The sequence below is a fragment of the Maylandia zebra genome, linkage group LG17 (genome assembly GCF_041146795.1).
Source record: "Maylandia zebra isolate NMK-2024a linkage group LG17, Mzebra_GT3a, whole genome shotgun sequence".
Classification (NCBI taxonomy): Eukaryota; Metazoa; Chordata; class Actinopteri; order Cichliformes; family Cichlidae; genus Maylandia; species Maylandia zebra.
The window spans coordinates 28,842,845-28,861,971 of NC_135183.1; the positions used below are offsets into that span (position 1 = coordinate 28,842,845).

The window sequence follows — 19,127 nt, forward strand, 5'->3', positions numbered from 1 at the left end:
TAATATTTGCTCTTAGGTGTTGTTTGAAGAGACATTTAAAGCAGTTAATAAACTGCTTCCAGTGTGCCGGAGCGTGCTCTCTGGCTTTCCTGTTTATGTAAATGAACATAATGATGGGGTTTTGAGCCAAGCTAATAAACTTACATGTCTTCCCCACTACTGAAACCGGTTTACTTGGTCCTTCAGGGTACACAGCATAAATACTGACAGTGTACTTCTTATCCTCCTCCAGACTGTCAATCACATGAGAGGAAATGTCTCTGGGAAGCAGCTGCTCATAAATGAATCCTGGTCTGTTGGCTGGAGAACAATCATAAATGCACAAGAAATAATACTTTTAAAAAAACCTCTTTATTAGAACCCATTACAGCTTTCTTTCAACAAACCCCTCTGGAAACAAAGTTAACATCTAGCATGCACTTATGTCAGCATACATCTCGGGATGAAGATCTTGAATCCATTTAGCTTCCCCTGGGGGGGTGTCCAGCCGAGGCGCAGGGAGAACAGGCCCTCCTCAATAACACGGAAGTTTGAAACTTCGGGCAAAGGCGCTGAAAGACAGACACCTGTTGCTCAGGGAAAGATGACAGCATACAATTAAAAATAGAGACACTAGGTGCATGAGCAGACACTCACTTGTCTTTACTTTGATTGTCGCAGAGTCTCCTATGAGGCCTGGGTACATGGCATAGACGGTGAGGGAATAGTCGGTTTTGGGACTCAGCTCTGTCACCATGGCTGTGCTCACATCTGCCTTCAGATCCATCTGTTACATACACAGACAGCAGAACAAAAGGATCTGAGTGTGTGTATGTTTGAGTGTGTATGTTGTGTTTCCCTGAGACATAAAGTGGAAGACAGAATGATGTTTAGAAGAGGATGATTGATTAAGAGGAAGAATGATCAAGTCAGAGCAGAAGATAAACATACCTGGAGGCTCTGCAATGGAACAGAGAGACATTTTTGGGAAGTACGCTTACATAAATATCCTGCTGTTTTGCCTTTATTGCTTCAATTTCATTTATATATCTAACTCTAAAAACCACTGACATCTTTACAGTTTGTTTAGACTTTTGTCCACGATAATTAAATTTGGTTTTATGTTGCGTTTTATAACATAATGCAGAATCTAGGCAGAAACAAAGAAGCACTGATATCATTGAGACGACTGCTCATGTTGATTGCTTTTGTAAATGTTTCACCGAGTTTGGAGTGCTACACAATGACTGCAGGAGAGATAAATCTCACTGAAATGAGTCCACTACTTAGACTGATCACAGGGGTGAGCTGCTGTTGTCAGCTGTTTTAACTTTTAATATGAGAAGTTCATGTAATCGATGTGTTTTAAAGAGGAATTCCATGGAGAGTGAGGTGATTAATCAGCAGTAAAAAAAAAACTGAGATGTCCAACTAATTCATGAATTAAATGCTTTACTGTCTATGAAAGTCAGTATGATGACATATTGCATGCTCTAGCTCAACAATAATGCAACAGTGACCTTATCTATGGACAATTCCTCACCTGCCTCTGCTGCACAGGAAGGAGTTGTCCCTCCGAGCTCAGTGGAGTGACCAGGAGGCGATATCCGGTGACATCACCCGTGGCCTGGCTCCACGTCAGTCTAAGAGAACTGTGGGCCAGTTCGCTAACCTGAAGGTCTCTGGGACCCACCACACGTTCCTCGCCTACGATTAAAAGTAAGTGTAGAAAGAGTGATGAGACAGACGGGATGAGGAGCGGAACATGGAGCAGAAAATATGCAAGTTGATGTAAAATATGTCTACAAGATAGATTATGTTAGCAAAGAAGCTGCAGAGTACAGTGAAATAAAAGAACGTTATTATTCATTTTTATTATACCTTTCAAGTGCGAGAGTGCAATACAATTCGTCAATATGAAAATGCAAACAGCTGTCAGTGAGTAGGCAGCTTTTTCAGCATATTACGAAGAACTTACTAGGCTGGGAAGTTTTCACAGGACGTGGGGGTTCAGAGGCAGTGAGGCACACTCTGCGGGACAGTTTGGGGAGGATGGTGTCCATGGTAGAGAAATCAGTGACCGGCAATAGATGCTCGGCATGTGGCTCCGACACAACCCTCCTAAGCTCTGCCTCATCAACCCCCGTGAGGCCTGGTTTTCAGTATAAATAAGAAGATAATGAAATAAAGTCTTTTATGCCAAGGTGCATAAAAATGTTTCATAACCAATTCAAGATGATAAACAAAAAAAATGTGAACATATGACAAGATTTTTTTAAAGGTATTATTAACAAATTTTTGATTATGTGGAAGTTTACTCGATTAATGCACACTGTGTGGATATTAAATGGTTTTGTTTGTATTTTTTCTGATCTCCACCAGGGGGAGGTGTTGCATTTTGACAGATTCAATATGAAAAGCTCCAATATGTGCCCATATACACATATATTTTACATATAAATAACCACAGTCGTTCAATTTCTGGAACGAATCTCAGTTTGTGCAAGTGGGCCCTAAATGCCAAGGCGTGAAGTATTTAAGTTTTCCTAATGCACAAAAGAAAACCACTGGGAGATTTTTGCATTTTGCAACTCTGAATAAGTTGTCTACAGTATGAAATTTGCACATAAACAACATGAATGTGCATGTTGATTTCTTACGAGGTCTAAGGCTGCATAGAGCAGGGAGGCGCTGACATAATTTAATTTATGCTTTCCAGGCTGCTCTAGCTCTACAGGTAATATTGGCTTTGCATTAGCGGTCAAGATTCATGTCGAGCTGCCACGCGGTGGTGATGAACGAGAGGAGCAGGTTTCGGTGTCAGTGGTGGGGGTGGGTGGGTTGGGAAGGCACAGAATTGCCTAATGAAAAATGACTGCGATTAGCACACCATTGGCTAATGAGCAGTAATTATTGCATCGCTGCAGGCTGTGAGGAGTAAGTTGTGGGCTTGTGTGCTTATGCCTGTGAGTAGGGGGAAAAGGGCAAGGTACTGTATGTGCAAGTAAACTTGGTGTGTATACATACAGAAGCATGAGCGCGCTCAGGTACTCAGAAATAAGACTCCTACACACAAATACCCACACTGAATCCAATGAATTCAAATGCACAGGACATGAATTTCTAACTGCAAACACTGCAGATAAGCGGGCAGAGCTTGGATAAAATCTGAAGGGCTGCTGCAGTGGGGATGTTGAAAGAATTCACAATAGCAACTTCCACACTCACCTACTGCAAAGACAGTAATTCCATTGTCTGCTACTGCTCTGACTGCAGCACTGACCTGGTCGTCCGACTGTCCATTTGTGATCAAAACAGCAATCTGCACAGGACAGAAAATGGCATATGTAAAGAAAAGACAATAATGTGAAGATCTGCTAATTCTTGATAAATGAATGCATAATATAAAGCTAGTAAAATGTATTATATTTAAACACATACGGGTCATTTTCAGCTGCTCTCTTTCAACCTCTGTTTTCAACTATTGTTGGCATCACTGGAGGCTTAAATCAAGCCTCCAAACAACATTTGTTTGTGTTAAAAGAGCATCCATGCAAACAGTACCATTCTCATGAAAGCCTCCAAAGCCTTTTGATGCAGTTTAGCACATAATTGAAAACATAATTAAATAAATCAGACCCAAACTCAAAGTGGAATTCAAGGATGCTGGCTTGCAGCTGAGTCTAATAATTTCCCCATTAAGGAAAATTCTCTCAGTTCACTCAAAGTTCACCCCTCAGTCAGTGAGGAAGGGAGGTGGAGAGCATCCACAGGAGAATGTAGTTGCTGCTTTGCATGCTGTACAATTCAATATATCAGCCTAATCCTCAATTCTCCACCTTCCCATATCCAGTGTGCTGTAGCAAGATGATTCACACATGCACACAGAGATAGAGAAATGATTAGAATGCTAACCAGCTGTGTTATACTGTGACTACACTACAGTATTAGACTGTCAGGGAAATGTGTCTGATAGAAAAGGAGAGTTGTGGGAAAGAAAGTGTATCTGGATATTTGACAAGGAACTTCTGAGACAAGTTGGTGAATGTGGCATTTTTGTTAGGATCCAAGAAATGCACCAAGCCCAATTTAACACTTGTTTTTTTAAGGTCATTGGCATAAACCAAGTTGAGTCACTGTGGATGACCATCTGTTGGATGTTTAGCAGTCACGCCTTATCTCCATCTGATAATCGATGAAAATCTGTGGTGGAAAATGTATTTTCTTTATCTTTTATTTTTCCTCCAAAGCACCAGAGAAAGCAAAATAAATCCTGTTCCCTGTTGCACCTTTCAAATATTATCAATTTGTATTCTCAGCATATAACACGATGGTTTAATCAGATTCACAGCTGTGTGAGAATGGTAAACCTGTTTATTTGTTTTTTCCACATGTCCTGTGGAGTGGAAATATAGATTCCTGACTAGTCATTTCCTTTCACACAGGGCCGAAACAGACAGTACATGCATGTTTTTGCAGCATGGGTAGTAATCTCAAATCAATAATTTCCCCAAAGCCTGTGAAACAACATGTTGTCAAAAATTACCAAGATTTAAATTTCTCTTTTTCAGTGTATAACAATCCACCTCGCTGTGTAAAGCAGCGTACCTTCGGGACAGAATCCCGCCTGATGACGGGGCTGAAAACAGAGTCGACCAGAAACTGGAGTGCCATGCCAGTCCTCCTGGATCCACCTTCATAGGGAAGGTCTTTGATGGCTCTGAGTACCTCCTCAAGGGAATTGTAGTCTGTCAAAGCAATCCGCATCCTGCATGGACATAGAAGCACAAAACTGGATCAGATAGAAACATTTTTCCACATTAGACCACAGAACTGTGTATTCTGTCACCGTTCCATCAGAACCAGCAATAACTCCTTCAGCTATAGTAGCTCATCTGTTGGATCAGACAACACAGGCTAGCCTTTGCTCCCCTAGTGCATCAATGATCCTGTTGCTGGTTCACTGGTGTTCCTTCCCCAGACCACCTTTGATAGATACCAACCACTACAGACTAAAAATAGCCCAGAAGAGCTGCAGACAACCCAGTTGTCTAGCCACCAACATCTGTTTCTTGACAAACTTGCTCAAATCCTTATCCTTGCCCATTTCTCCTTCTTGTAACAAATCAAACACATCAACTTTCAAGGACAAAAGGTTCATGTGCTCCCTAGTATATCCCACTAGATACTGGAGCCATAATGTAGAGATGATCAGTGTTATTTACGTCTCCTGTCAGTGGTCATAGAAAGTGATCATGTAGAAAAGACAGCTGAATATAATTTATGCCAAGCTGCCACAAAGGTTCATGCGATGTGCCAAGCTCAGGACTGACTTCTACCTTGGAACATCCCCAAAGACAGTGACTCCAAAACGGACCCCATCAGCTCCGACCACATTGTCCTGAAAGGAGGAGATGATGGCTGAGATGAAGTCTTTGATTCTGGAAAAGTCTTTATGACCCACGCTCCAGGACTCATCCACCAGAAACACTATGTCGGCCTGAACCACTGTCCTGCATGCTGAGGAAAGAAGAAAAGATTAATTAATATGTGTAAAATGGTAGCATATACATGAAGCATAGAAAGACACAATAAGATATATTTTAAGAAGATTCAAGAATTAAAAAGAAATGCACTAATACTAATACGTAGCTATTATTCCATTACCTCGTCAGTAACTTCAAAAAAGGTGAAACTTCTATATATCTCTATACTCTCTATATCCTTTTTTGTATTTTTATGGCTCGTGGATTGTGAGTTCTCCAAATTCTAATTCTACATAAATACCCAACAGTTCCTGAAAGCTATGCTGCCTACAGATTGGTAGAAACTGTTATCAACCACTTAAATGGCACTTTACACCGTGGTTTACTGACACATATCGTTTGGTTACCAGGGTAATATCGGTTCTCTGAAAACCGACTGAGAAAACCAAGTGAGGTTTTAAACAGAACTCACTTTTTTTAAATTTACTTAACTAATATTGCCCTCATTTGAGCTCATTAACTAAATGTTTTAATCTATTATCTAACACTATCAGTGCTACTTTAATAACTTTTAGTATTATAAATTGCCCAAGCCATATTTGAATATTTTATCCTTTAGTTAAAAATGCAATCTATCATTTTCAGCTACTGAATTTGGGGTTTTTTTTTTTCTTTTTTTGCTGGTTTCAAGACTTGAATAAGACATTTTATCAAAATGTAATTCTCCATTACATTTATCTTTAAGGGTTTCCCTCTGAAACCTCAAAAACACTAATTTAGCCTCCTGCTGCTTCAGACATCTTTAATTCCTACACTGACCACCAGATAGCAGTCTTGTTCCACCTTGCTGAGGGGATTCCTTTCATTTGCTTCTGTCATGCAGCCAGAGCCTCACACAAATCCTTATGAATTTTTAATGAGACACAAGTGAGCCAAAGAGACTATCAATATTCTGAGCACTCCAGCAATAAAACTTTAGTACAGCGATGAGAAACGCTTAGAATAATAAGGTAAACACACCCAAAATCAGGGTCAGTACCCTTGCCCAAGCAAACAAACGCATTTAAAATAAGAATCTGCTGGGTTTGATGGGATTTAGATGCTTTTTTGAGTGAACTGGTGCACTGAATACGCAAGTGCACCGACACATATTCACATGCACAAACTGCTGTGTCTGCAAACACCTTGTAAGTCAATATTCTGGTATTGCATATGCAATAAACCAAAGTGACAACAGCATTGATTAGGCTAGTGAATAGGAGATAGGCGCAACTGATTGTTCTGTAAGTGATAAGCGATTCTCTGCTGTCTTCTATTTCATTATCAAGCTTTCTCTCCTCTATTATCTCACCCTTCTTCCTTTGGCTGCAATCCCAGGATTCACTGGGGGTGACATATGTCTTCAGCCCATAGCGGCCTAACATTATGTTCCTCCTCACACACCTATACATTTCTGGCCATACACCAAGGAAACAAAATATCACCGGGAATAGCATTATGGAGGCCTCTCAAGCGCTATTATCTTTGGAAGCTGTAGTATCATATATTCAGCAACAGCAGATCTATTAGCGAGGACTTATACTCATTGATGCACTTTGAAGAGATAAAACAATGTTCATACTTTCCGGTCCGAGTTGTGCCTCATAAAAGCAACTACCTACCCTATAATAAACATGTGGCTTTTCCATTTACTGGATGCATTTCACACTTGAAGGATTTTAGTAAACGCACATAAAATGTTGTGAAGACTGAGCGAAGAAGCAGCTGGAGGTTGGTGTCTGTCAGACAGACACAGACTGGGATGGAAAACAAGATCAATTATCCAGAAGTTCGTCTGTCTAGGCTTGCAGGTGAGATCGACATGCCCAGGATAAGGACACAAAACATGCTGAGAGATTAGGAATGGTTTTCTTGAAGGTTATCTATGTTGATATCTCAAAGGTTGCATACACCTTGGTGTTGGACCACCACTGATTTCCACATTAGATGTAGCCCAGTGGCTTGAGCATATGCTGCAGAAAATTCTGCCAAGAAAGAAAAAGCCTCAGAAATATTGATGCATTACTCCAATTGCCTCTGACAAGATTAAGACATGAGATCATAAGATGTAACCCATCAGAGAGCACACATCAATAAAAATGCAATTAACAATAACATGTATTGTGCTACAAAATAATCGTTAAGAACATAGGTGAGAACAGGAAGTAGTTGCTCAATAAAGCCTATTATAAGCCTAAGGGCCCTTTGCTTTCTAGGGCTATCAGTCATTGTGGCAGCACGGCAGTATTTTTGTCTTGGTCTCCACCAACTACTGAGATTAAAATGGGATTTTTTTATATTACATTTTCCCAATGAGCCAGTTGCTAATTTTTTAGTGCATGCTGTTTGGTGTTGGGCAGGTATGCACAGTGAGTTTGTCATAGCTTATTTAATGAGAACAGCTGCTTACTGCTGCAGAAAAGACAGCTGGCAAAAGTGGCTGAAACTGCTTCTCTCAGTAAGTTTGTGGGATCTAAATCACTGAGTTAAAAGAGGCTACAAAGCACTAATGATGCTGAAAAGTTGGGTTAAAGTTATCTGATTGTTTCTCACAATAAGCAGCTTCCAGACATTATTGCTTATTTGTTGCTTGTATGAGATGAGATTATTTAATGACAATTATACAAACCTATTTCCTGTGTTTTATGAAACACAGGACCTTAAGAACAATGTTGGGTTAACAATTAAAACTATAATTAATCAACAGTAGGAGGACCTGCATAGGAAGCACAGCTTTTAATGTATTCTTGGGCTATTTATAACCTTCCATAATTCTGCCCAACAACTTTACCAATCACCTTCTGCCAATCACAATCCAAGTGGAGGAAATCTAACTTTTGATTGGCTCGTTGACCTTTTGGTGACATCCAATAGCACCTGAGGCTGGAGTACTGTATCTAGGGGGATGGGTTTGACAGCGTAGCTGACAGAGTGCTGTACTGTACATGAGGGCAGCAGATGTTTAAATTCCCTGACTAGACAGAGTCTGGAGAGAAACTGTAGCTGGGCTAGTGTCTGCCCCATGTACCAATCCAGGTGTGGAGATTTAATGATGGAGCACTCGCACAGACTCTATTCATTGAGCACCTGCCCTTTCCTTGGCCTGATCATCCAACCTGTCTAATTTATAGATCTGTGCACCAAGCTAACAATTGGACACGTGGCTGTGACTCAGAATAATACGTACCTAACTCTTTTTTCACAGACAGAAAATTAAATGGAGAAAAATGACTGCAAACATGAGTCACTGAGTTAAATAAATCAATCATCAAGTAACTGAGGGGGTGGAAAAAGTAAGGAGGAAAGTTGATGTGCTATAGGAGAAGGGAAATTTCACACAAATTAATTCTGTAAGCATGCAGTACAGGTTTATAAATATCACGACTCACCTTCAGCGTGCGCTGCAACACTTTGATGAGTCAGATAAAGGGACAGTAGAAAGATGCACACAGAAGAGTGACCCATACTCTTCCTCGTCTTCCTCCTTCAGTCACCTTCTCCTCCTCCCCAGTTCCTCTCTTCACAAATGCAGTTCCTAAATTGCACTTCACAGTCATCAATCCCACCTTTTCTTTTCTCCTATCTGAAAAATATGCAAAAGAACAACAAGAAGAAAAAAGTAATTACAGGCCCTCAAAGATAAACATAATCAGCTTTTTTTTTTTTTTCATTTGTGAGGGAGTTGGAACTCTTCTGCAGAAGCCAAGCTTTTGGTGTTTGCTAAGAGTATTTTTTTTTAATTACAGTAATACACAAAGAAGAGTTTAACAGCGTAGTTCTGCTGTACTCAAGAGACTTGTAGACATGTAACAATGACTGACTGGCATACTAATCAAATAAATAGGTCCAGGTTAGAAACTTTCATGTCATATTATACATGAACTCGGATGTCTTCTTATACACTTCCATGTCCTTAACAAGTGCATAATGTGTTTGATAATTATTATATGTCCAGGTGCAGGCAGGAGCCTCCCTGTAAACACTTTTATAACAAATTCCACTGACGCCAAGGAAATTAAAGCATCAAAGGGGTTTTTATACTGTCCAATAAGGACCCGTTGATTTAAAGCACTTAGCATTTAATGTTATTGTGTTGATAATCTACTGTAGCTGTCTTACAAAGCAGATCCTCCTGGGATTTCAACATACAGGTTGGCGTAAATGTGTAAAACTGTTTATGACATGCTGTTTAGTGATGAAAAAAAGTCCTCTATTCAAAGGTATAAAAGTTACAAGAACCTTGAGGATACAACTCAGCGATAAATCATTTGATCACAGCCAAAACAGAGACAGGATAAGTCATAAATGGAGTGCACTGTACATTTCTAATCATAACTACCTCTTTAAGATGTTTGATGGCTTTATGGCTTAAGCTAACATGCCATTACAGTGGCTTTGACATAGTGTGCTGGATAAGTCATATTTGCAGTTAAAATGCAAACATTAGAGTCCTGTTTTTATGGCATATATTCTTAATAATTTCATCAGCAAGTGTGGGCATCTTTACGAAATAAGATGTTTTGGCAGTTTGCTGCTCTGCAGGACTCAGATCTGTATTATTGCAATGCCACAAACTTCCCAGGAGTGGAAGTCTTAGCACATTTACCCCAAGGCCAACGGAAAATAACATTCTCAGAAAAATAGCAAAAAACAAAGAGGCTTTGTTAGCATGTTATATGTTAAAGTTCACAATCCACAGGACCATGTTGACCACAAACACCTCATATTAACTGTGAAGCACGGTGGTGGAGGAGCGATGATTTGGGCTTGTCCATGACCTCCTCTTTATACCAAAGTATTCTAGAGTCAAATCCAACAGCTAAAAATTGACAACAGTGATCTCAATCACAGCAGAAATCTATAACAGAATGGCTGAAAAACAAAGATAATCAAGGTGTTGCAATACCCCTGAAAAAGTCCAAACCTCAACATGGCTGAAATACAGTGGCAGGAGAGCTGTGCATAAACCAATGCCTACAAACCTCGATTAACTGAAGCAACATTGTAAATAATAGTGGACCAAAATTCCTCCACCACAATATGATAGACTTACAACGTTGTATAGACAACAATTACATTTGTACAAAAGCTGGTTCTACAAGCTACTGAATCATAGTTTTTCACAAGAGCCTATGCAGTCCTGTGAAAACGCGTTTTTTTCACGTGACAGCAGATAATGGGAAGAAAGATAAATAAATATGGACTGTAGCTACAATGTTAAGATAAAAAAAAATTACCAGAGTTTGGTTTTGGGTGTGTGAAAGGCAAAGTGGGTGGAGATGGCCAGTATTTCTAACAGGCACATTCAGATGGATGAGTTTCACCAGTGAAAACACAAGCATTCTTCACAAGAATCTAGATAGAGGGAGAATAATAGTTTTTGCTATGAGAGTAAACAGAGGCCCAGTAATGATCTGGAATAGAGAAAATCCTTCTCTTATCTTTTTGACTGCAAAAACCGCAAGTCTGATTTTCATTCGTATGCTAGCTGATTTATAGGAATATTATCTCTCACAGTGGTGTACACCTGGTTATTTCAGAAATGCTCCTTTCTGTCTCAGTTAGCTGGGGGGATGTGCCTGTGTCTGTATTATAGGCTGTTTAAGGCAAGTAGGAGAGTACTCTGAAAATATTACTGGAGCTTCTTTACTCTGCCCTTGGTTTTCACTACTTGTGATTGTGGCTCAAAGAGTTGGCAGTTCGTCTTGTAACCGGAAGGTTGCCGGTTTGAGCCCTGGATCGGACAGTTTTGGTCGTTGTGTCCTTGGGCAAGACACTTTACCCTACCGCCTGCTGGTGTTGGCCAGAGGGGCCGATGGCGCGATATGGCAGCCTCGCTTCTGTCAGTCTGCCCCAGGGCAGCTGTAGCTACAACTGTAGCTTGCCTCCACCATTGTGTGAATGAATAGTGGAATTGTAAAGCGCTTTGAGGGCCCTGAAAAGCGCTATATAAATGCAATCCATTATTATTATTACATAGAAATTGATTATGCTTTGGGTCAGAATAAATGACTAATGCATTTAAAAACTCCCAGGTACTCCCAATGTTATGAGAATAAGGCAACCTTTTGTAAATATCCCCTCAGATTTAATATAAAATTAACAATGTATGGATGCGTTTATTCATTAACAACTAACTATTGTACTTGGTTCATCTCTCTAATCTCAACACGATTCATGTATAATTCTGCCAGAAGTGGAACAACCCCGGAAAACATGTTTCATATGGGCCAATTTCATTATTGGACACAGGATGCTATTATTCTGTTTATTTGGCACATAAATAGGAACATATCCGGCCCCAAATAATAGCTTTATTAAGAATAGCGTCTCTTTTATGTCTGCCATCTTTGCATCATGCATCACACTCATGTATTCTTAGTTGGATAAGATTAACATAAACATATCAAAAATTCAAAAGCTACTTTTTCCTAGCATTTTGCCTAAAGCTGTCAAACTACTTATAACGCATCTTTTGTTACACTAATGCTTGTTGAGTAAATAGACTCTAAAAGATAAATACACTAGGAAAATCTACACATTTACTGCAGTGTACAACCCCCAAATATTCTTATCATTATGTCCTCATAGATATAGTAAGAACAGAAAGCCTCGAATGACAAAGACCTTGGACAAAGAAGAGAAATGGGGAGTTAAAGGGCTTGTTAATATTTGCCACTGTTAATGGGCGGCCAACATGATTTTGTCTTGCCTTTTATTACCACTTCTAGCTCCAGCACGGCAGTCCACAACGGACATCTCTGAGGTTGTATTAAGCCAGGATATCTCACTTCTAACATAACTTCTTTCACCCCTTGGTCATTCTCAGACTTAATCAATAGACAGCTTGCTTGTGTGCCCCGCTCTGAGAGCATGGGTTAAGTTCAAAAAGACCTTTGACTGCAAAGATTTCTTTCTTCTGAGTCCCGATGCTTCCACAGACCTCTTCATCTTTCCCCAACAAGCTCAGCTTTTCAAGACGGACAAGGAAAACAGATCAGATGTTCAACTAATAATTGCTTTATGTTTTTCAGTTAGCTAACAAAGAAAGAAAAAACGTATTTCTTTCAGCAACAGGCCAGACACTATGTGCAGACATGCCCAAATTAAAACAGTCTGAAAACATAACTCAGGGCATGCATTATCTCCCATCCATCCCCAACTCTCACACTTACTGCAGTTTCAAATAACTGAAAAAGTTTACATGAACAAAGTCAAATTGGTCAGCGTCTACACAGATACCACCTCAACTTGTGACAAAAGAATATGGACAACCTACTTTATTAAAGGATTAAATGTAAGACCAGCATCAGAATGTAAGGAGACTAAATCTAGCATTTAATTCTATGCCGGATAAAAGCTTTAAAATGCATGGACTAACACAGAGAACATTGTTTGTGTTATGTGTTACATTAGGTTTGTATCCATACACTCTTTATAGTGGATTGTGCACGTACGTCCGTGTCCGTGAGTATTGCATGGGCATGTGCAAGTTCATAAGCATAACATCAAAGAGAGACCTGCCTTCACTCAACTTCTACACATGAGATGGAAACAGAACAAATTTCTTTTACCTTTAAACATTTACAATCCATCCATCGAGCTAATTCATAAACTTTAATGCTTACCCCATGAGAGCATATTTCACCAATAAATGTATATAATGATAACATAAAAAATAAACCAATCAATATGAAACAATCTGAATTCCAGAAAATTCCTCAGTGTGATTTGACCATCTGGTCTGACTAAGCCAGAATGGCTGAAGGCTGAATAGTTTACAACCTCTGCAGATGGAAGTGAGAGCTGGCAGGCTTGAACTGTAATATAACACAGCCAAAAAACTACATTCTCCCGCTGGCTGCCCCCTCACATACCAATGCAGATCTGAGATCTGTCTCTGCACGTATCTTCTTATTACTGAAGTGAAGGGAGGACAAACTCACACTGTGTTGTGAAGAATGGCAGCCGGTATTCATCATTCATCATCATCATCAACCTTCGGACCTAAATAGGTTTGCATCTCTACTTGGAAAAGGTGTGAAAAAGCAGAATGTGAAAGTCTTGTGACAGCTTCACTATGGTGAAATTCTTTTGTAAGCCTTTTCTTTTCAGTGTATACAGAAGTTTCTAGAAGAAAATATGGAAATATATTCAGAAATGTGCCAACATCTACTTAAACATTCAATCAAATTTTATGAGAATGAAATTAAAGTATTATGTGCTCCTCCAAATATTGTAAGGGCCACCCTAGCAGCTCTGAAATGATTTGAGATAAACATCCTCACACTGATCATGCTAACCGGTGTTGATCAGGTGTGCAGTTTTAAACATTTAGTAAGACTTATTTTTTTGAAGACATTAGGTTTTAAGTCAAATTTAATTAGTTGTTGAGATATTTCAACCTAAACCAGTATTGGACCAAAAACATGATTAATGACTACCATAATTTCTCATGCCCAATATCACAGCTTTCAATAACAGTACTACAGGATACAGTGCAGAGCAAAAGTCTTAGGCCATGTTTCATTTCTTTATATTTTGCTATGAAAATGGGAAATAGGTTCAGGGATTAAAACATTTGCACATATACATACACAGCCTGAACTCTCTTCAGGAATATTTCAAAGCTCCTCTTTGGATGCTGGCTGACTTTGACTCCATTCTCTGTTAAGATGATCCCAAACTGTTTACATGACTCAGTCATGGATCGGCCTCCCCATTAGATGTTTTTCTGTGCAGTTATGCTTTTACTGCACTGGCAGTGTGTTTGAGATCTTTGTCATGCTGTAAATGAATAGCTGAATAGAGATGGTACTGCATGGTGGATCAAAATCTGATGGCACTTTTCTGCATTCATAATAAAAGATCCTAGCACCACTGGCTATAATGCAACCCAAACCATGACAGAGCCTCCACCGTGTTTTACAGATGGCTCTAGACAATCACTGTCGTACCTCTCTTCCTCCCAACATAGTGACACCAAATTGAATCATGAATTTCAAATTTGGATTGATTACTCTATAAGATCTGCTGCCACAGATTTAAAGTCAAGTTATTGTGGCTTTTCTCTCTGTTTACCTTCTTAAAGCCACTGTTCCACAGAGAAAATTTCTGATGAGGCTCCAGCAAACATTCGAAGGATCAACTGAGTCAGGTGTGACGTTTTTGCTGGATTTTTTCCTTTTTCTTAAAGACATTAATTTCAGACTCTCTTCATCTCCTGTGGATTTTTAGACCTTCCACTTGTTCTTTTGTGCCCCACTAACCAGTTTTCTCAAACTTTTTAAGGAGAGACTGCACACCTTGCAACGACACAACAAGTTTTCAACTAATAGCAATTTGGAAATCACCTTGTTGGTGCAAAAATACTAATTTGTGCTTGTCAAACTGTGTTATGACTGGCATTTTTCATAGATCCAAATGAAAGTATTTCTCGTATTTCTCCAATCAAAAGCTCAGCTTAGCTATAAAAACAGTTGCAGTGGATGCATGGGTATGCACACTGGGATTACAAACACCTTGCTACCTTCAAGAAGAAAAAAAATGTGCTTTTTTTCTGTCAGAGGCCTTTAGTTTATCACTGCAGCGAGAGGATTAAATAATGTTTCCAAATGAAGTTTACTGTCCCTGGCCCTTCTACCCTCTCTGTGTTCCCTATCTCTATTTCTCACCCACATCCACTCACACATCACATGCCTGCAAGTCTAACTGCATGTCAGCTATTTCTACATAATGGCATTTTCCACCTCACCACTTCACAGGATGGATTATCCTTGTAGGTGGGAAACTGGTGACAGTGAAATGACACACACACACATACGCGTAAGGAAGCACACACAGAGACACAGCTCAGAACTACATTGTATGATAACAGATGTCTTTGGTGCAACACATCATTTCTATAGCTAATACACACACTCACAAAACCGCAGACTCTCATGCACAGCTCAAAGGCTGCAGTATGGCTACTGTCTTAATATCTCTTTACATTTGCACGCAGCCAACACAGACATGTCTACGCATGGAGGGAAATCGACAAGCATTCATTTGACATAGTTTCATCTCCTGACAATGTTCTTGCAAACAACCTGGTATGCTCTTATTATTCATGACACACAAGAGTTTACATGACTGTAAAATGCATTACATCTTCTTTTGTGCTCCTTTTCAACCCGAATGTTTAAAATCTGCAGAAAAACACAGCAGTCATCCAAAAACAGACAACAAAGCATGCAGGACTTTGGCACTGCATGGGGATGTCTGTACATATAAGTGAGTGTTCTTTAACAGAGGAGGATGTCCATTCACAGCAAATAATGTATCTGATGAGCACTGATATCAGACAAGTTAAGCTATTAAAGAAAAACTTTACTGTAAAAAGCAGCAATAATGGCTCAGTATAAAAAGTCCAGACACTTACGGTGCAACAAGGGTATCTGAGCAGTTAAGAATTCAAAAGCACCCTGTAAAGCACCATATTAAAAGGCAGTTAAGCTAATGGCTTTTCAATGAGCCCATGCATTTTCACTTACCAATACACACAAGTTATTATCTTCCAAATCCAGGTGATTTTCTTTTGAGGGTAAAAAGAGGAAACCCCCCCCCTAAAAATACATATAAAAAGCTGCATCCGAGTCAGGCAAAAGCAATTCTGGATTTTCTGTTGTATCCTTGTAGAGGCAGTTATTAGAGACTAAATTGGCATGTGTGTGTATCTATATGTGTGTATCTGAGTGACAGAGGGGGTAGGCGTGTAAGAGTGAATGAATGAAGCAGGATTTCTTTCCTGGGCTTTGCTCAGGCACAGAAAAGTTTGGGAAGAGGGGTGGGGGTGACGCTGCAGCAACCTGTTGGCTCAGAGGGAGAGAGAGACACGGAGGTAAAGGCATAGATGCATACTGAGAGAGAGGTGGTGGTTTCTGTGGAGCTTTGGCCCTGTTGCATTGTTACTTTTCTAACAGTGCTTGTGTGTAGCACGGAGGCCTCAAGGTGACAGAATAACTGGCAAAGAAAAACGGTGTTAAGTACTTTGAGGTTAACTCTGCAATAACCCACAATCATACTGCAAGTTGAATCTTCCCTCAGTCAGGACTGTGAAAATCAATCAAAAACTGTCTTTATGCCAACAGAACGACTTCTGCATGTCAGTAAAAATAATATTCAGGATTTGACACCAAGTGCTGTGTCTCACATCTATTACTGTGTGTTTCATTTGGCAGCATTTCAGTTTCCCAGAATAAAATATTGATTTGCAAACCATCCAAAGTGTCAACAAAAATCTACCCTGACTTTGCACAATGTTCTATTCATCCTATTATTCCTTATGAAACATCAAATAAACAAAACACAACATGATAAAAGTACAGAAAACAGCTAGGGTTAGGTTGTCGAACCATGAGTTCTTGCTCCAAGCTATGTATACTCACACACAGACCCATCATCAGAGGCTATCGAGGTTATTGCTTTATTGCTTGTAGAGCATGCAACTCCTCAAAACAGAAGGGGGGGTGAAAAGAGAATAAACCTATCATGTTTAAACACCCCCCCCATCTGGTGTGCGAGTCGATGTGTGTGTGTTTCTGTGTATGCTAAGGGGCAACGGGTCATCTTTATGGACCCCAGGAATGTGGTTACCAATTTCACAGGTTTTAGCCAGCTGGCAGTCTTGACATGCTGTAACTCAACACAAATACTGTACTCTTAAGGCGGAGTTCATTCAGATAACAGTCATGAGAGGTGGTACAATGCATCCATGTAATTTTACTATTAGAAACCGTTCATTACCGCCTGACACAAAGATGCAAAATTATAGTGGCGGCTGAAGTAATATCTATCTTTTTACATCTATAAAGAGTATATTCATCACCACCCCAAGATTTCCAAATAAATACTTCCGGAATTTGTGTAGAAATAGTGCAAACATGTAAACAATGACTCATCCCATGCAGCTGCAAGATCAAGTGGAAAGGTCTTGGGCTGAAACATTCAAGCTACGTCCACACGTACACGGGTATTTTTGAAAACTGAGATTTTCCATTTTCGTTTTAAAAAATAATCCTGTCCACACGTAAAGGCAGAAATGAAGGAAAACACTGCTAGGAACATGCCAAAGCAACAGGTGGCGATATATTCCTAACCGTGTAGAAATGATGGCCAATCAGAAGTCTAGAAGCCTTGGTGGGAAATAGTAAACAAAGATGGGGCATAGAAGCAGAACTGAGTCGTATGTGTGGAGGGACAGTAACTGTGTGTGTATATGTAAGCATTTAAACACTGCAGAGAGTACAATTAACAGTAACAGTATTGTAGAAATTCATTTCACCGAAACAATAACGTGGCGCACAGTGTGACGTCAAAAAAGGCGCACACCTTTGACGTTGCGTTTTCTGCGTTTTCTCCGTTTTTCTCGTCCACACGTAAATGCAAAAACGGAGTTTTCAAAAATATCCACCCTGGCCGGAGTTTTTAAAAATCTCAGTTTTCAGTGACCAAAAACGCCGTTTACGTGTGGACGAAAGGTGCAAACGCATAGAAAAATCTGCGTTTTCAAAAATACCCGGATACGTGTGGACGTAGCCTAAGAAAACACAGAACCAAATAACTGCAGTTCCTTATTTAGCCACGTGAGGCTCCATACTTTCAGTGAGTCTATCTCCCTAAACTCCAGTGTTAAAATGGCCAACGTTAGGGCAACAATATACATGTTTACTGAAGACCACTTCCATTCCACCCTCAGTAAAAACTGTGAGTTAAAAATCACCTTTTAAAACATATTAAGGCTTAAATGCTTATTTGGATTCTTTGTTTTGGATGACATTTGGATGCTGTTGTCTTGGTTGGTGTTCAGCTGTAATAAGCAACTCTAAAGAGTCAACTGCTCGTGTTTCTATTGAAAGTGTATTTACTTTTTCAATTTGTTTTTTGCTAGCCGATATCACAGTTACTATGTAGATGCCCCTTGCTAACTTTACAGCTAAGCTTACGGCTAGTAGAAGTATTAGCTATGGTGTCATGGTCTCTTCTTTTTATGACAATCTGTAAACATCTGGGAACCGAGAAGACAAGTTGAGGAGACGAGGAGTTCTATATCAGACAAGACAAGTCCCATTCTTACCGACGCTCAACACTCGTTCTTTGTTATGATTTTTATTTCATGATGCACAGAATATTTTCAGTTGGTTAAAGGTCATCACCGCAGAGAGGCTAGTTCAGAACTTAGACTCTTTTATTACAAAGCGACGCAGTATAGCTTAGTACTAACTTGCTGAAATACGCAAACCTTCCCTGAAATCAAGCAGAGCGTTTATTCCTCTAAAGCCCGGATATAACTTTCAGCAATGATGGTATTTTTCCAGCTCCACCAGCACTAATGCACCCCCATACCATCAGAGACACAGGCTTTTTAAACTGAGCGCTGATAACACACCAGATGGTGTATGTTCTCTTTAGTTTGATGTTTTCCAAATGAAATAACAAAATTTTGATTCATCTGACCACAGTTTTGCTCAGTCCATTTTAAATTAGCTTTGGCAGAAAGGAGATCGTGGTATTTCTGGATGATGTTCACATATGGCTTCTTCTTTGTATGATAGAGCTTTAATCTGCATTTGTGGATGGTGT

The 19,127-nt window shown here is 39.7% G+C and overlaps 1 protein-coding gene across 5 annotated transcripts in view; it reads right to left on the reverse strand.

Annotated features, from left to right (window-relative positions):
* col7a1l (collagen type VII alpha 1-like) overlaps nucleotides 1-16,261 on the reverse strand; it is a 78,254-nt gene extending 61,993 nt beyond the window's left edge. For all 5 annotated transcript variants that reach the window (XM_076875613.1, XM_076875614.1, XM_076875615.1 and 2 more), the window contains exons 1-10: nucleotides 16,040-16,261; nucleotides 8,894-9,087; nucleotides 5,319-5,499; nucleotides 4,588-4,747; nucleotides 3,208-3,301; nucleotides 1,958-2,131; nucleotides 1,523-1,686; nucleotides 637-766; nucleotides 435-551; nucleotides 145-300 (exon numbers count right to left, since the gene is read on the reverse strand). In XM_076875613.1, coding sequence (XP_076731728.1) covers nucleotides 145-300; nucleotides 435-551; nucleotides 637-766; nucleotides 1,523-1,686; nucleotides 1,958-2,131; nucleotides 3,208-3,301; nucleotides 4,588-4,747; nucleotides 5,319-5,499; nucleotides 8,894-8,969 — 1,252 coding nt within the window. In that variant the 5' untranslated portion in view covers nucleotides 8,970-9,087; nucleotides 16,040-16,261. The remainder of the gene's footprint in view (nucleotides 1-144; nucleotides 301-434; nucleotides 552-636; nucleotides 767-1,522; nucleotides 1,687-1,957; nucleotides 2,132-3,207; nucleotides 3,302-4,587; nucleotides 4,748-5,318; nucleotides 5,500-8,893; nucleotides 9,088-16,039) is intronic.
* Nucleotides 16,262-19,127: the final 2,866 nt, after the last annotated feature.